The sequence below is a fragment of the Dicentrarchus labrax genome, unplaced genomic scaffold (assembly GCF_905237075.1).
Source record: "Dicentrarchus labrax unplaced genomic scaffold, dlabrax2021, whole genome shotgun sequence".
In the NCBI taxonomy this organism is placed as follows: Eukaryota; Metazoa; Chordata; class Actinopteri; family Moronidae; genus Dicentrarchus; species Dicentrarchus labrax.
Genome location: NW_026136709.1, coordinates 2629061 through 2643122, shown reverse-complemented (window position 1 = coordinate 2643122; position 14062 = coordinate 2629061). Strand labels below are relative to the sequence as shown.

Genomic DNA, 14062 nt, shown 5'->3' with positions numbered 1-14062 from the left:
TTTCACAGTTTTCTGATAATGACGCCAGCAGTCCCTTAACATTTGAAGACACCTGCAGTTTGTCCGTCTGACCGCATGAGTCGTGTCATTTAGCCGGGGCTCAGGATTCATTATTTAACAGTATGGCTGTGTTTGGAGTGTTTAAGGGGACCAGACCTCACCGATTATTGTACAGAAACACAACTTCATCAGTCAACAAAACCTGCAACTTTAATCAACAGAAAACCTGCAAAATTCCCAAACCACAGAGCCTGCAGATATATCGGTCTATCCTTTACACATCAGCATAGCTTTAGGCATGGCAATGGCACCATTTTGGTCCAGACTGGAATATCACAAAAGTATTTGATACATTGCCATGTGATTTTGTAAATCCTCTGGACTTTGGTGATCCTCTGATTTTTAATTTAGCACCAACAGCAGGTTTCAATCATGCAGTAAAATATCTCAACATTTACTTTATGGGACAAACTTAAGTAAGGATGACTCCTAATGACTGATCCGCTGACCTTTCCTCAAGGTTCACATTTGTGGTTCTGAGTGAAATGTCACAACATGGCTTGTCGTTGGTGCAAACATTGATGTTGACCTCAGAATTCATTGCAGTAAATGGACCTGTACTTGTATAGCGCCTTTCTAGTCTTCCGACCACTCAAAGCGCTTTTACACTACGTGCCACATTCACCCTTTCACACACATTCACTCAGTGATGGCAAAGTCCATCGAACAGAAACTAACTCATTCATACACATTCACACACGGCATCAGGAGGAATTTGGGTATCTTGCTCAAGGATACTTCAACATGTGGCACCAGGAGCCGGGGATCGAACCCACAACCTTCCGATTAAGGAATGACCCACTCTGCCTCTGAGCCACAGCCGCCAACTTAAGTGATCCCTTGAACACACAATATGTCATTTCTGCCGCTAGGGGTCCCCCTCACATCAAAATAATAACAAAAGATACAACAACACAAAACATATATATGTGTATATACGGTGTGTGTATTTTGAGGCTATTGGTATTTGTGCTGTGGCTGATGTGTCTCACTGTGTGGTTCCTGTTTCAGATGTCGCTCCTATGAGGACTGCTGTGGGACTCGCTGCTGTGTGAGAGCTCTGTCCATCCAGAGACTATGGTACTTCTGGTGAGTTAGTTAGGGCTGTGTCTACTGTACTCTCTCACAGGGATGGATGTGCGTCTGCTATTACTGTTGTTAATGTCTGTTTATTTATAGTGCTAACATTTGTCAGGCTGTGTGACTGCTGACTGAGGAACAGACTGATGCTTTAGGATGGAAAATGAATTGAATTGAATTGAATTGAATTAAATTGAAATGAATTGAAATGTCTTTAATGTCCCCCCAATTTGGTTCACAACAGGTAGCCAACACATACATATTCACACAAAAACACATAAAAACATGAAATGATGAATAAATAAAAGCATAAATACACATGTACAATATATATAAAAATAAAAAATAAAAAGTAAAAAAATGTACTGTGACATGGGCAGGGATGGAAGATGACCTATAGTTTGTTGAGAAACCCAACAGCTGATGGTACAAATGATCTCAGGTATCTGTTAGACCTGGCACATTTTCGGGAGGTATACCTCCTTCCTGATGGTAGGAGGCAAAGTGTAGTGGGTGAGTGATGTGTGGCTCTGGCCTCATACACATACCCAATGCTGTTGAGGTCAGTGCCAATTATTTTCTGTTTTTGTTGATTACACTCAAATTGCCAAACCAGCAGATCATAGCAAAAGTTAAAATTGACTCAACAAAAGATGAATAAAAAGTTTTCAGAAGTGATCTGTCAACATTAAACTCCTTCAACTTTCTTAAAAAAAAACAGTCTCTGATTGGCCTTTTTACATATATAGTCTGTATTGGTGTCAAAGTTCAATTTATCATCTAAAATGGTGCCCAAGTACTTGTATTGGCTTACCACATCCAACGCTGTGCCGTTAATCAAAGTTGAAGCAGTGTTGGGAGGATTGCGACGAAAGTCAATACACATCTCTTTGGTTTTAGAGACGTTGAGTTGTAAATATGAGTCTTTGCACCATGAGATAAAATTGTCCAAAAGTGGGCCATGGCCCACCTCGTGATCCTGCAGAAGACTAATTATCACAGAATCATCAGCATACTTAATAATATGCCTTGATTCAAACATATTCTGACAGTCATTGGTGTAGAGTACAAATAAAAGTGGTGACAGAAAACACCCCTGAGGTGACCCTGTGGAGCACATGAGGGCCTTAGATAAAGTGTTATTTACCCGGGTTCTCTGTGACCTCATAGTTAGGAAATCAACCAGCCAGCATATGGTACCAAAGTCAATATCAGAAAATTGCAATAGTCTGTGAGCAAGGATATGGGTCTAATGTCTGTTTATTTAATAGTGCTAACATTTGTCAGGCTGTGTGACTGCTGACTGAGGAACAGACTGATGCTTTAGGATGGAAAATGCATTGCACTAAGCCTAGATAGCTAACAAACAATAGCCCACTTATTAAATCTTTTAACATAGTTCCTTTTGAGTGAAGCATTGCTTGTTCACCCTGCAGTGTGAGATATATACATATATATATATACTGCAATATAATATCCAGAATGAGGAGCAACCTTAATGAGCTAACTCCACATAAACCGTTACCTCTAACAGTAGTTTTACTAGTTTATAGCAAGCTCCTTTTTGTCTCATATTTAATATATAAGCTATAATGACATTGTGGCATCAGGATTTTTTGTAAATGAGCAACTGTCCTAAGTACACACAGTTTATTCAGGAGCTATTTGTACTATTGACTCGTGAGTAATACATTTCTGCAACCCATTCCCCTTTGTGCAGCAGTTCACAGTATTCTCAGGGAGAGGACGTAAAATAAAACTGGACTGTGCCACACAGTTAATAAGCTACAGCTTCCTCCACAATTTGCCCTTGCAAGTGGGCTGAATCCAATAATTTTATTAATTCCATTGGAATTCAATATTTTCCCACAAAATGTCACATTTAAAATGCAGATGTGACCAGGCCTTAAGGCTGACGATCTGGTAATTACCTTCAGTGAATCAATCAATCAGTGTCCATTATAATTTAAGAATGTGAACAAATACAGCAGTTCTCAGAGCTTCTTCTTCTTTTTTTTAGCATACTATATGTTTACATCCTACAGGTTAAAAGATGTATTAAAAACATTTTATAACCTGATTAAAAGTAGATATTATCTTGCATATATATTATAATTGTAATGGATGTGTTTTAATGGTGTATGTTAGACTTAATGGCTGCAGCAGTCTCACTCAATATTGGACCAAACCAAACCCCATTCATCACTCAACACAAAAACCAGGAGAAAAATAAGGTCCAGGTGGAAAAATACTTATGATACTGCTGATTATTAAGCAGTAATAAAACTGTTAAAGGTCTGAGATGTCCTGTGTTTTTCACTCAGGGTGCTGCTGATGATGGGGGTATTGTTCTGCTGCGGTGCCGGCTTCTTCATCCGCAGAAGGATGTATCCGTCCCCTCTGAGAGACGAGCCGGCCTTCAACGTCTCTTTCACCAGGCACCCTGTCACCACACCAGGTACAGCAGGACTCAAATACACAGACGGAGATGTGGCAAACACAATGCCTAAAGTACCCCAAAACAGGGTCGAATAGAAATAAAAGAAAAAACTTTTTTACAGGTAAAGCTGAGTGAGACTTCACATGTAAGCTTTTATAAGAGCTAAGTCAGGACGGCTGGACTATATTAGGCAGAGGCCATGTATAAGATGGTATTTCTCATAATTGTATGTCAGGCATGTTGATGAAAATGAATCCCCTGAAAACCCTTTCCTGTCAATCTTCTCTATCTAATGGCATGAAAAGGCTAAAAAAAATAAATTCAGAAGAAAAAACAAAAATCACAGGTACAAAATGGAGAAAGCTGAGTTGGAGAATCCTGGTTCAGATACAGCCCTAGTTTCAGATGCATTTCAGACCAACAACTAACACCTTAGTGCGTTTCCAACCAGCTGCTTTTCTACACACTTTTGATTGGAAAGTGGAACCTCAGTGGAAACACTGGGAGATGAGGATGGATATACAATATATGATTGACCTAAGCCAAAATGTCCTCCAACACTCTCAACATGTTAACTGGAAAACCAGTGGACTTTCAGTTAACATGCTCTGAATCTTTACAGTCAGCACTGTGTCCTTAAAGCCTTCTTTATTTAAAACTTGAGATTTTGGGAGAAAGTAGGGCAGCTGATTAAACTCTTAAATGAATGGAAGTATGCTCTGTGTCAGTCAGCCAAGCGGAAAATTGAATGGAGCGCTCCAATAATAACCACTATGTAAAACTCAATTCTGCAGGCAGACTAAATAGTAGAAAGGTGAGCCAGAAGAGGAAGTCATAGCTAGTCTCTCTGATGAACTCCAAAACAGTAAAGTCAGTATCACAGGCTGCTTGTTCTAATCATTTCTGACATTCTGCTGTGAGGGGATGTCACAGAGTTCATTTGGGCTTTGGATTGTACCCAAACATTTGAACCCAGAAGAGAGAAAAAATGGCTCTCTGATATGACTGTGGCTGCTCAGACACAGAGAACGTGTAAGGCGATATCAGTGAGTACATTTTAAGCCCTCATTTATTAATTTGATGAATTTTGGTTTAGCCTAGTCATTTTGTGCTGTAGTGAGAGCAGTTATTGAGTGTTACCAAAGAGTTTAGGAATAACAATGAGAGAGCTGGAATCCTAAAGATTTTCATTCCAACAGTTTTGGTTCTCTTCATGACGCCATTATTATGCTGTAGCCACATTGAGTTCATTTACATTCTGGATTTGCTCTGTATAATAGTGTTGATTGTTATTGGTTGATTCTTGTGTGAGATTCAAATTCTGAACTCATGGAAATTATGACTACTACATGACGTAGTAGACAAAAACCAATGCAATTGGACAGTTCACATAATGCAAAGGACAAGTCCATGCAAGAAAACCACCAAATTTAGTTGAAGTCTACCAATTCTGCCAAAAAGAGTGGTCCAGCATCCAATTAGAGTTCTAGCTCCAACTGTGAGTGGGTTTCCCCACCTCCCCACCACCCCTCCACCCATAATTGACGAAAGGCCAATGGAGTGCTGGTAGATACACCAGTTGTTGTTCTGTTGCACCTCTGATGTAGCGTGGCTGCCCAAGGCGTGTTTGCTGCCCCCAGTGGTCAATACATGTACAAGTGAAAAATGTACACATGCCAAAGCTCTTGATGTTACCACAGGTGTCAGAACTGGCCTCGATCAGGTGTTTTTTAATATGCTGTGTGCTAATAAATGACATGATGAATCATGGTGTATAAAAGATGAGATGGACCACACAAGTGATGTACCATTTTGATGTACTGTAAAAGTAAATAGAAAAAGCAGGGGTCCCAAATAGACACAGGTCTCCTTTACAAGCCTGGTGTGGCCACACGTTTCAACAAATAAACACAGGTCTCCAATAGAGGAGGATAGTGGATAGTGGATTTTATTGAAATTATTGCAATGTTAAATAATGTCTCATTTATTCTGAATGCACATGCTATTAGCATGTCATATGTGTATTGGACCTCTTAAAGCCCCCGGGTCGCCCGCTTGAGCGAGTTCTGAGCTGCTTAGATCTCCTACACAAATATAAACGTTTAAACCTTTGTCAGTATGGATGCTGCACATCGTTGGATCAGTTAGATTCAGATCATTTTACGGAAACTATGAACACCAAAGTATAATTCATTCGGACTTACGCACTGTAAACAAGAGAGATGGAAAAAAACCTCTGAAGTGGTCATAATCGTACGTTGTGTCCATTCCTCCATTATTTAAATTCCTGTAGTCCGTCAGAGTCCACCAATCAAAACAATCGAAGGGTTTCATAAAAATTAATCTGAGCTTGGGAAACTGTGGAAAGGAGGCAAGCCGGCATTGGCAGTGTGATGTGTTGGGCAGTGTGATGTGTTGGGCAGTGCTGGGAAACCTTGGGTCCTGCCATTATGTGGATGCTACTTTGACACGTACCACCTACCTTAGCATTGTTACAGACCATGTAGTCTTTCATGGAAACGGTATTCCCTGATGGCAGTGGCCTCTTTCAGCAGGATAATGTGCCGTGCCGCAAAACAAAAATGGTTCAGGAATGGTTTGAGGAACACAACAACAAGTTCAAGGTGTTGACTTGGCCTCCAAATTCTCCAGATCTTAATCCAACTGAACATCTGTGGGATGTGCTGGACAAACAAGTCCGGTCCATGGAGGCCCCACCTCACAACTAACAGGACAGGATCTGCTTCTAACGTGATATCTTGCTACAGAGCAAAACACCAGCTAATGTATATCAATCGTTAGTTAGCTAATGGGTTTCTAACAATAGCTTAAAGGACCAGTGTTAGTGTCATCTAGTGGTGAAGTTTTGAACTGCAACTAACCGAACACACGTCTGTATTTGACAATGAATGAGAGCAGGCTGTGAAGTGTGTAGGAGAAACTATGATGGACACAAAACTCACTAAAACTGCAAAAGGCCCTGTCTATGGCCAGTGGTTTGTCTGTTCTAGCAGTTCAGCATGGCAGACGCCATGGAAGGCAACTCGTGGCACCTGTAGAAAAAAATGGCTTATTCTAAGGTAACAAAAACACAACAATTCCTATATTCAGGTGACCGAGGCTTGCTCAACTGATATTGGAGCACAGAGCAAAAAGGGGGGGCACTTAGGAAGGGTCAACTGATACTAAAAGATAACTGTCTCTTCTTCTTTCCAGTTTCCCAGCAGCCAGGAAGTATGCAGGGCTTCGGCGTCAATGGGATGACAGGTGGTGACCCAGGGCTTACCATGACACACCCGGCGTATCCGGCACAGCCTGGCTCTGCACACATGATGATGGGCTCCTATCCTCCACCTCCGTCCTACTGCAACCACCCACCTCCACCCTACGAACAAATATTTCAAAACAGCGACAAGAAGTAACGTCTGCCGGGAACCGAAGAGATGGAACTAAAAAGGGGAAGGAAGGAGCCAGAGGCTAAATTATCAGGAAGTTCTGATGAAGATGAGGAACTTAACTGTTTGGGGATGTAAGACACACACAATCTCTTGTCCAGCAGAAAAGACCAAAAGAGGCACAATAACCAGAATCTAGATGCACAGGCACACACACTCATTCACTCACACTGCTTCATCTACTCTTGATTTCTGTGGATCTGTGTACAGTGTGTGCCAGCCATGTTGAACTGAAGATGAGCAGTGATGGACACATTTAGGTCGAGGTTTTGGATTCACCCACAGTGCAACTAACTACAGCTGTAACAGTGCAGAATGGATGACGGTCAAACTCCTGTTGTAATAAAATGCTGGATACTGGATACTCTCACCAGACAGGGTTTTAACATTTAACAAATATATCAACTATCAAATTGATCAAATCAAAGATACATGATTGTAAAAAAGGACTATCTCTGTACAAGGATGATATTTTCTATCCAGCATTTTACTGCAAGATAGGTCTTTACTAAATGATGAGTTCTTGATACATTTTTTATTACTGTATGTGAAGTCCTGTTACGTAATGACATAATGAGCTAGTCTCTGTGCTTCTCTTAGCAGCAATGTAGGCTTAAGTTCAGCACAAGATGAGTCACATTGAGTGACGCTGAGATGGAAGAGTGGCTGACAATGTGTCACTAGTTGTAGGGTCATAGTCACTTCGATAATCAGCATGCCGCATGCTGCTCTGCTGGCATATGGGACATAAAAGTGGCATGTTCCAATTCTGCCACGAGCCACATTTAACTTTAGATCCTGTGCTGTCTGAAAGTATAAATTGGTAGTTTATGCCGTAACATTATACTGGAAGACAAGCACTCCTTGAAGGTAGCCGTCACTGATGAGATCAACACCATGCTTTTCTAACAGCTCACCCAGTGAGGCTATTGGTAGCTACTTTAGTCCTGTACAGCAAGTGTAGGAAAATCAAAGAAAATCACCATATAACACTAAAACACTTAAGTCCTGTTTACATGACACAGTTTTTCTAAAAATGGAAACGTTTTTCCTTTGTTTTAAAAAAGTTAAGTAGGTAACCGAGTAACTTTGCAACTCAACACCCCGCGTCAGCATACAAACTCTTTCCTCTACAGCACAGTGAGTGTAAACAGGAAGAGAAGGTGGCAAACGCGCACTGGAAAACTGACTATTTTGGTGACTCTGGATTATAAGGCATCCAAATTTCATACCGATGGTATCCCCCAAATTCCACCAGGCTGCTGGAGCTAATTGCACCTGTTCTAGACAATGCATGTGATTCAGCCAGAGTCTCTCCACTCTGCTCCACATAGAATACACGGCTGGTCTACTTTTGACAGAAGCCGTGACCCACTCACAACAAGCAGCACAGAGACAGAAACAGCATAGAGACTCTGGGCAATTTTCAAAATGAAATACTGTGTGCAGACTCTGGATTGAATTTGCTATATCATCGTTGTGACACCAGGTCAGAAGTCAGTCAGTCAGAGGAGATATGAAGTGGAATGACACAACTTTTTGTATCCTTTTTAAGGACAAAAGAAGCAAGTAAACAACGAATGGCAGGCAAGACACTTCTAAAAACACTCGGTGCTCACGTACCAAAACTGCGTCATAGGTACCCAGTGACATTTTGTGGGTTAGGGTAGCGTTTCAAAAGTTTGTGTTTTCAAGCCTCCAAAACAGAAATGCCAAACCACAACAAAAGTTGACTGTTTTCTGCAAAAACCGTCATGTAAACAGGGCCTAAAAGGAGTGGCATACAATCAGGCACTGTCCCATCTTGGCGCAGCTGCATGGACCCACAAGATGATGTGACATAGCACTGTACGATCACAACAGATAAATATTTAGGTCAAATTGAAATAAGAGTAAATACCCGAAGGGACGTATTGCCATGAGTGTCAGTGCCAAAAGCCTTGTGCACCAAGCTGCTTCCCAGAGTGGCTCAGGGCACCTTTAGGAAACCATTACTCTGCATCCTCTCTGCCTGCACGTCCAGTGGAAAGCCAGTGAAGGAAAATGAGTTGCTTGATACTGTTTTGTCATTACCTAACTTCACGTTTTTCTCTCTAAGATTTATGTAAAGATTTTAACTTTTTCCACGTTGCTGCAACAAGCCTCTCAAGTGCATTAAAGGTAAATTAGTGAATTATTTCTCCCAATCCAGGAGGAATATAGTAAAGTTGTAACAGTTTCTGCTTCAGTGAATCAAACCTTAATTGCAATCCAAGAAGTTTTTTTCAGTGCAGTTATTTCGAATATCTGGTGAAACTCAGCACAAAAGGAGCCAAACGGGACTGAGAGGGAAAAACCTGTGTTATAAACTAAATCTACCACAACGGTCCAGTTTGTAGTAATAACAAGTACAGTTAACCTCCGGACATACTTTCTTGGCACCTTTTATGTTGCAAATTCTAAGGTGTGTTTTGGAAAGTGCTTCCAAAATGTAAAGGAATAGTTTGACATTCTGGGAAATGTGACTAGTCATAGTCCTACTAAATATGGAGCTGGCAATTAGCTAGCAGAAGAGTTAACAGCGTTTATGAGGAAAAAGTTAAAAATATATACCTCATTAAATAAACATGTTTAATTTGTGTACAAACAGAAATGCAAAGATGACAGTTTGTGGTTTTAGTGGCAGTTCCTTCACTGCACCCAGCTGCTGTTGGCCAAGAATGTTGAACTATTCCTCAAACTTTAGTTTGCTTGCTATGATGTCACAAAAACAGGATTTATGCTAAGAGGGAAAGCTAAGCCTACACTGCACGAGTAAACAGCTAGCCTACCAGCACCTCTAAAACTCACTGTTGGACTATTTCTCAGCCAGAACCAGCGACTTCCTGGACTCTCCACTGGTTGCCTGGCAACTTAACAGCGACTTATCCTAGCCTAGACCCACATCAAAAACACAATGTGTCATTTTAACAATTTGATTGTTACATTGTGAGTTTCAGAGGCGTTGGTAGGTGGATAGTGTTACCTTTGGTCAGAGCCAGGCTAGCTGTTTCTCTGTGCCTAGTCTTTATGCTAAGCTAACCAGTTGCTGGCTGTAGATTATTGCACAAACATGGGAGTGGTATCAATATTTTCATCTAACTCTCAACAAGAAAACAAAGAAGCTCTTTTTCTCAAAATAATAATATTCTTGCCATCACTGTTATTGTTGGAATATACCTTCTGGCCACCACACTGAAAAATGTTACTTTATACAAGTATTCAAAATAGCCGACTAATTAGATTATTGGATTTTAGGCAGCCAGTAAAGTCTCAAACAAACCCTGCTATCAAACCCTGATCCCCGTTGAACTGACACATTCTTACTGATGGTCTGTTAAAGCTTGTGTTTGTAAAAAGGTGATATTTTAGCTCCAGTGTGTACAGTGATGTGGTCATTTAGAACAGAATGACCACTTCCAGTGGACTAACCTGTGCTTTTGGTTCTCTTTTGGGCGTTTGTGCTGCAATAAATACCTAGGTGATGATGATGATGATGTGGTAGTTCTGAGAGGTAGCTGAGCTCTTTCTGTAGCGTAGTTCCGTCCCCACTGCCATCCCATCCATACACACACTGAACAAACAGCAACAACTCTGAAAACACAATGGGTCTCGTATAAGAACAGTCATATTTCTCTTACTTTCTTTCTCTTTGGTTTGCTTCAGGTACAATAGCCTGCTGTCAAACTGATAGACTGCACAGAATAATCATTTTACATGGCATTTCTATTCTTAAATCAAACGAGAGCTTCTCCCCATGTGGAGGAAAGCCTACCATCTCTTGGTGTCTTTCCCACTCCTGCTTTCATTCATACTTTAGAGAAAATACTAAATAAACTGGTGAATCACCAGTACGTTTGTTTCTTACATGAGGCCTGTTGTTCCTTGGTGTACTTATTGTAATTAAATCTGATGACCGTTCCACAGTTTGTGGACCTCAGGCTGTTGACATTTCCACGTTTAAAATTGCCTGTCTCAACCGAACCCAATAGCCTTGGTTTGGTGTCTTTTTAAGGAAAGTAAACTTTTATTTTGTGGCTTGCATGGCTAAGTTAAGTTTAAAGAATATTAATAAAAGAAAATAAAAACATTGCCAATATATGTGTGGTAAAATCAAGAGTGTTCATCCTTTTTATGGCACAAATATGCTTCCACCTTATGCTGTTCAGAGGATGAACGTGCTCTCTGAGGACACTTTTAGTCATTTCTTACACAAGTAGAAATTCTGACCTGACGGGGGGGCTAAATATGGAAGCTCGTTTAAAACAAAGTTTCATTTATAAAATTATTATTATTATTATTATGAAATGATGAATGGCACCAGCATAGCCTGTATTAACCCTTCCAAGTCCTGCCCCTGTGGAACCTCGGTCAACTTCCTCCTTTCCTTGTACTTCCTGACAATTTATGTACACATTTTGTTTTGACTTTTAAATGTCTGTTTTTTTGTTTGTTTGTTTTTTAAAGTTATTTTTTCGGCCTTTTGTTGGCTTTATTGATAGAGACAGCTGTAGAGAGACAGGAAGGGTGGGTGGAGAGAGGGGATGACTCACAGCAAAGGGCCGCAGGTCGGATTCAAACCCGGGCCGCTGCAGCAACTCTGTATATGGGTCACCAGCTCTACTGACTGAGATAACCAGGCGCCCCTTAAATGTCTGTTTTATCTTGTGACAAAGAAAAAACAATGTAAAAATTGCAGTAACAACAAAATCCAACCAAAAACCTCTCAGAGCTTCAGCTGGAGTTACTGCTGCTTCAGTGGCTGTAAATCCTCAATTCAACCATTTAAGGACAATCTTCATGTTCTCCAATGACAACTCTTACTGACTTCATCTGTGTATTTTTGGCTGAGCCCATTGTAGCAAATAGTAAGAATAGTTTGGATATTACTGTGCTAGTGCTAGCTAAGTAGACAGGACAAGCTATTATTGTGCTAATCAAAATAAATGTCATAGTTTAATCCTCACAAAATAATTCCTTTTACTCAGTTACTCATCTGTCTCAACGTTTTACATCTGAAACATAAATTAAATTAGAAGTCCAGATTTGATGTAAGGACATAATCAGAGTTTCTCTTTGCACTAGCTGTTTATGGCAGGATCTGCAGCTTTGCGGTCATAGCTCAACTTAATTACCGAGATATCACACAACCGCTGTTTACTGAGAACACTTTTGGTAGTGTAATTACTGCGGTTAGCATTTGTAAGGCCATTTTGTTAACATCAGCAATTAAATTAACAAGCTAGCTAGCAAGTAATGTAACTAGTTAGCTAGCTGGCTAATGATTAATGATGTGTCTTTTACCTATCTCCAAAACTTGGTTTCATAGATTAGCCTAGCACATATCATACCAAGCACAGGAAAAGAGACAGCTGGCCGAGGTTCTGACTGAGGTTAGCTCAACTGCTATTGGAGCACAGAGTGAAAAGGGGCGGGACTTAAGAAGGGTCAGCTGGCACTTTATTAGAATAGTTCAGTTCATACCCTGTGCCCATTTTCACTTTTAAAGAGTGTTTTATGAGGTTGTGGAGGAGATTCTCACGCTCCTGTCCTGGTCCATCCTTGTCACTTGTGGTGTTCACTGTGAAAGAACATGTGCAGTGCACACACCTCTGTAGAGTTGATGGAAGGCCACCGAAGAGACACTTCTGATCCCAATCTGGTTTCTGGTCTCCAGTCTCCCACAAGAAACAGTAGCAGGTTTTGGGGTAAGACCAGGGCCCCGTGCAGTAACACAGTGTCTTTGGGCGTCGTGCTGTGTGTTCCCAATATCCAACAGCCTAACATTAGAGAGGCAGGTATTCTGTTTTATCAGGTCAAACTATGCAACAGGTCCTGGAGTTGTTTAAGCCTCTGTCTGCTGTTTTTATCCTCTCCTTGTTAACCTCTTCTCTTTCTCTTCTGCTCTTCTGCTTTGGACATAAAATACCATCATACATTGTGACATATGTAAATAAACTGCACTTCTGATACAATGTGCTCCAGACTAATGGATTTACTGGAAGTTGGTTGTTACAGTGATATTGTGCTGCACACTTCAAAACGCCTCATTTCAGGTAAAAGCAGTGGAATGTATGAATGAATGTATTCCATTTGTTATTACCACACCCATTTAAATGCCACATGAGGAGGGCAGATTATGGCAAACCCCGTAACATGCTGAATCAACAGCTCACTGACAGTCTCAATGACAACTGATGACTAGAAGCCTGAATTTACGGTCTGAGATTCCTCAGCAATGTTAGTGACTCTGAGGCCGTAGCACCTAGCTCGATGCTAACATGCTTATGTTTAGCAGGTATGTTGTTAAAAATGGTCACCGTCTTAATTAGGGATGGGGATCGAGACCTGGTTCTATAAGGACTCTGTTCCAAATTTCTCAAAACCCGAAAATCAATAAGGTTCTAATCTTATAGATACTGCTGTTATATAAGAGTTTCCTTTATTGGTCTAATACAAATTTGGCACAGCAGCACAGGAGAATGTAGAGTGAAGAGGAAAAGGATAAAAATACAATAAAATCTAAAATAAAAACTCACCTATGTAAATTGTTTGCATCAAGGCTTCATTTAATCCATAATCCAGAGAAAACGTGTGTAGGAGGATTTCAAGCAGACACAAAATGAAAACTCTGTACAGTGTTTGTTGTAAAACTGAACTAGCCTAGCACAGTTAGCTGGCAGTCATTGTTTATCCACAGATAAATAGATAAAAAGATAATAAAAGATAAGAGAAGACACGATCAAATCAATCATCTGATCACGTTTTATCTAACAGACTTTTTTAATTGTCTTTAACCTGATTCCTATCTGCTTCATAGATAACTGTTGTTACTATCCCTCACACCGGGAAACACTACTGCAACAAACCAGCACAGATTACCCACAAGTCCACCTTCCTTAAAAGGTGAAGGCTCGGCTGGTAACGCACAGGTGGGTGGAGGAAGGATCAATACTTTACTGACTTTAAAAGCAGAAAATACTGCAGTACCAGCACAGTGGGGGGACAT

General features: G+C 40.6%; 1 protein-coding gene across 1 annotated transcript in view; it reads left to right on the top strand.

The window, feature by feature from the left end:
• The window catches only part of vopp1b (VOPP1 WW domain binding protein b), a 36649-nt gene extending 23617 nt beyond the window's left edge, over nucleotides 1-13032 (top strand). The window contains exons 3-5 of the mRNA XM_051410289.1: nucleotides 1072-1149; nucleotides 3465-3598; nucleotides 6797-13032. Of these exons, the coding sequence (XP_051266249.1) occupies nucleotides 1072-1149; nucleotides 3465-3598; nucleotides 6797-7002 (418 nt within the window). The 3' untranslated portion in view covers nucleotides 7003-13032. The remainder of the gene's footprint in view (nucleotides 1-1071; nucleotides 1150-3464; nucleotides 3599-6796) is intronic.
• The last annotated feature ends 1030 nt before the right edge of the window (nucleotides 13033-14062 follow it).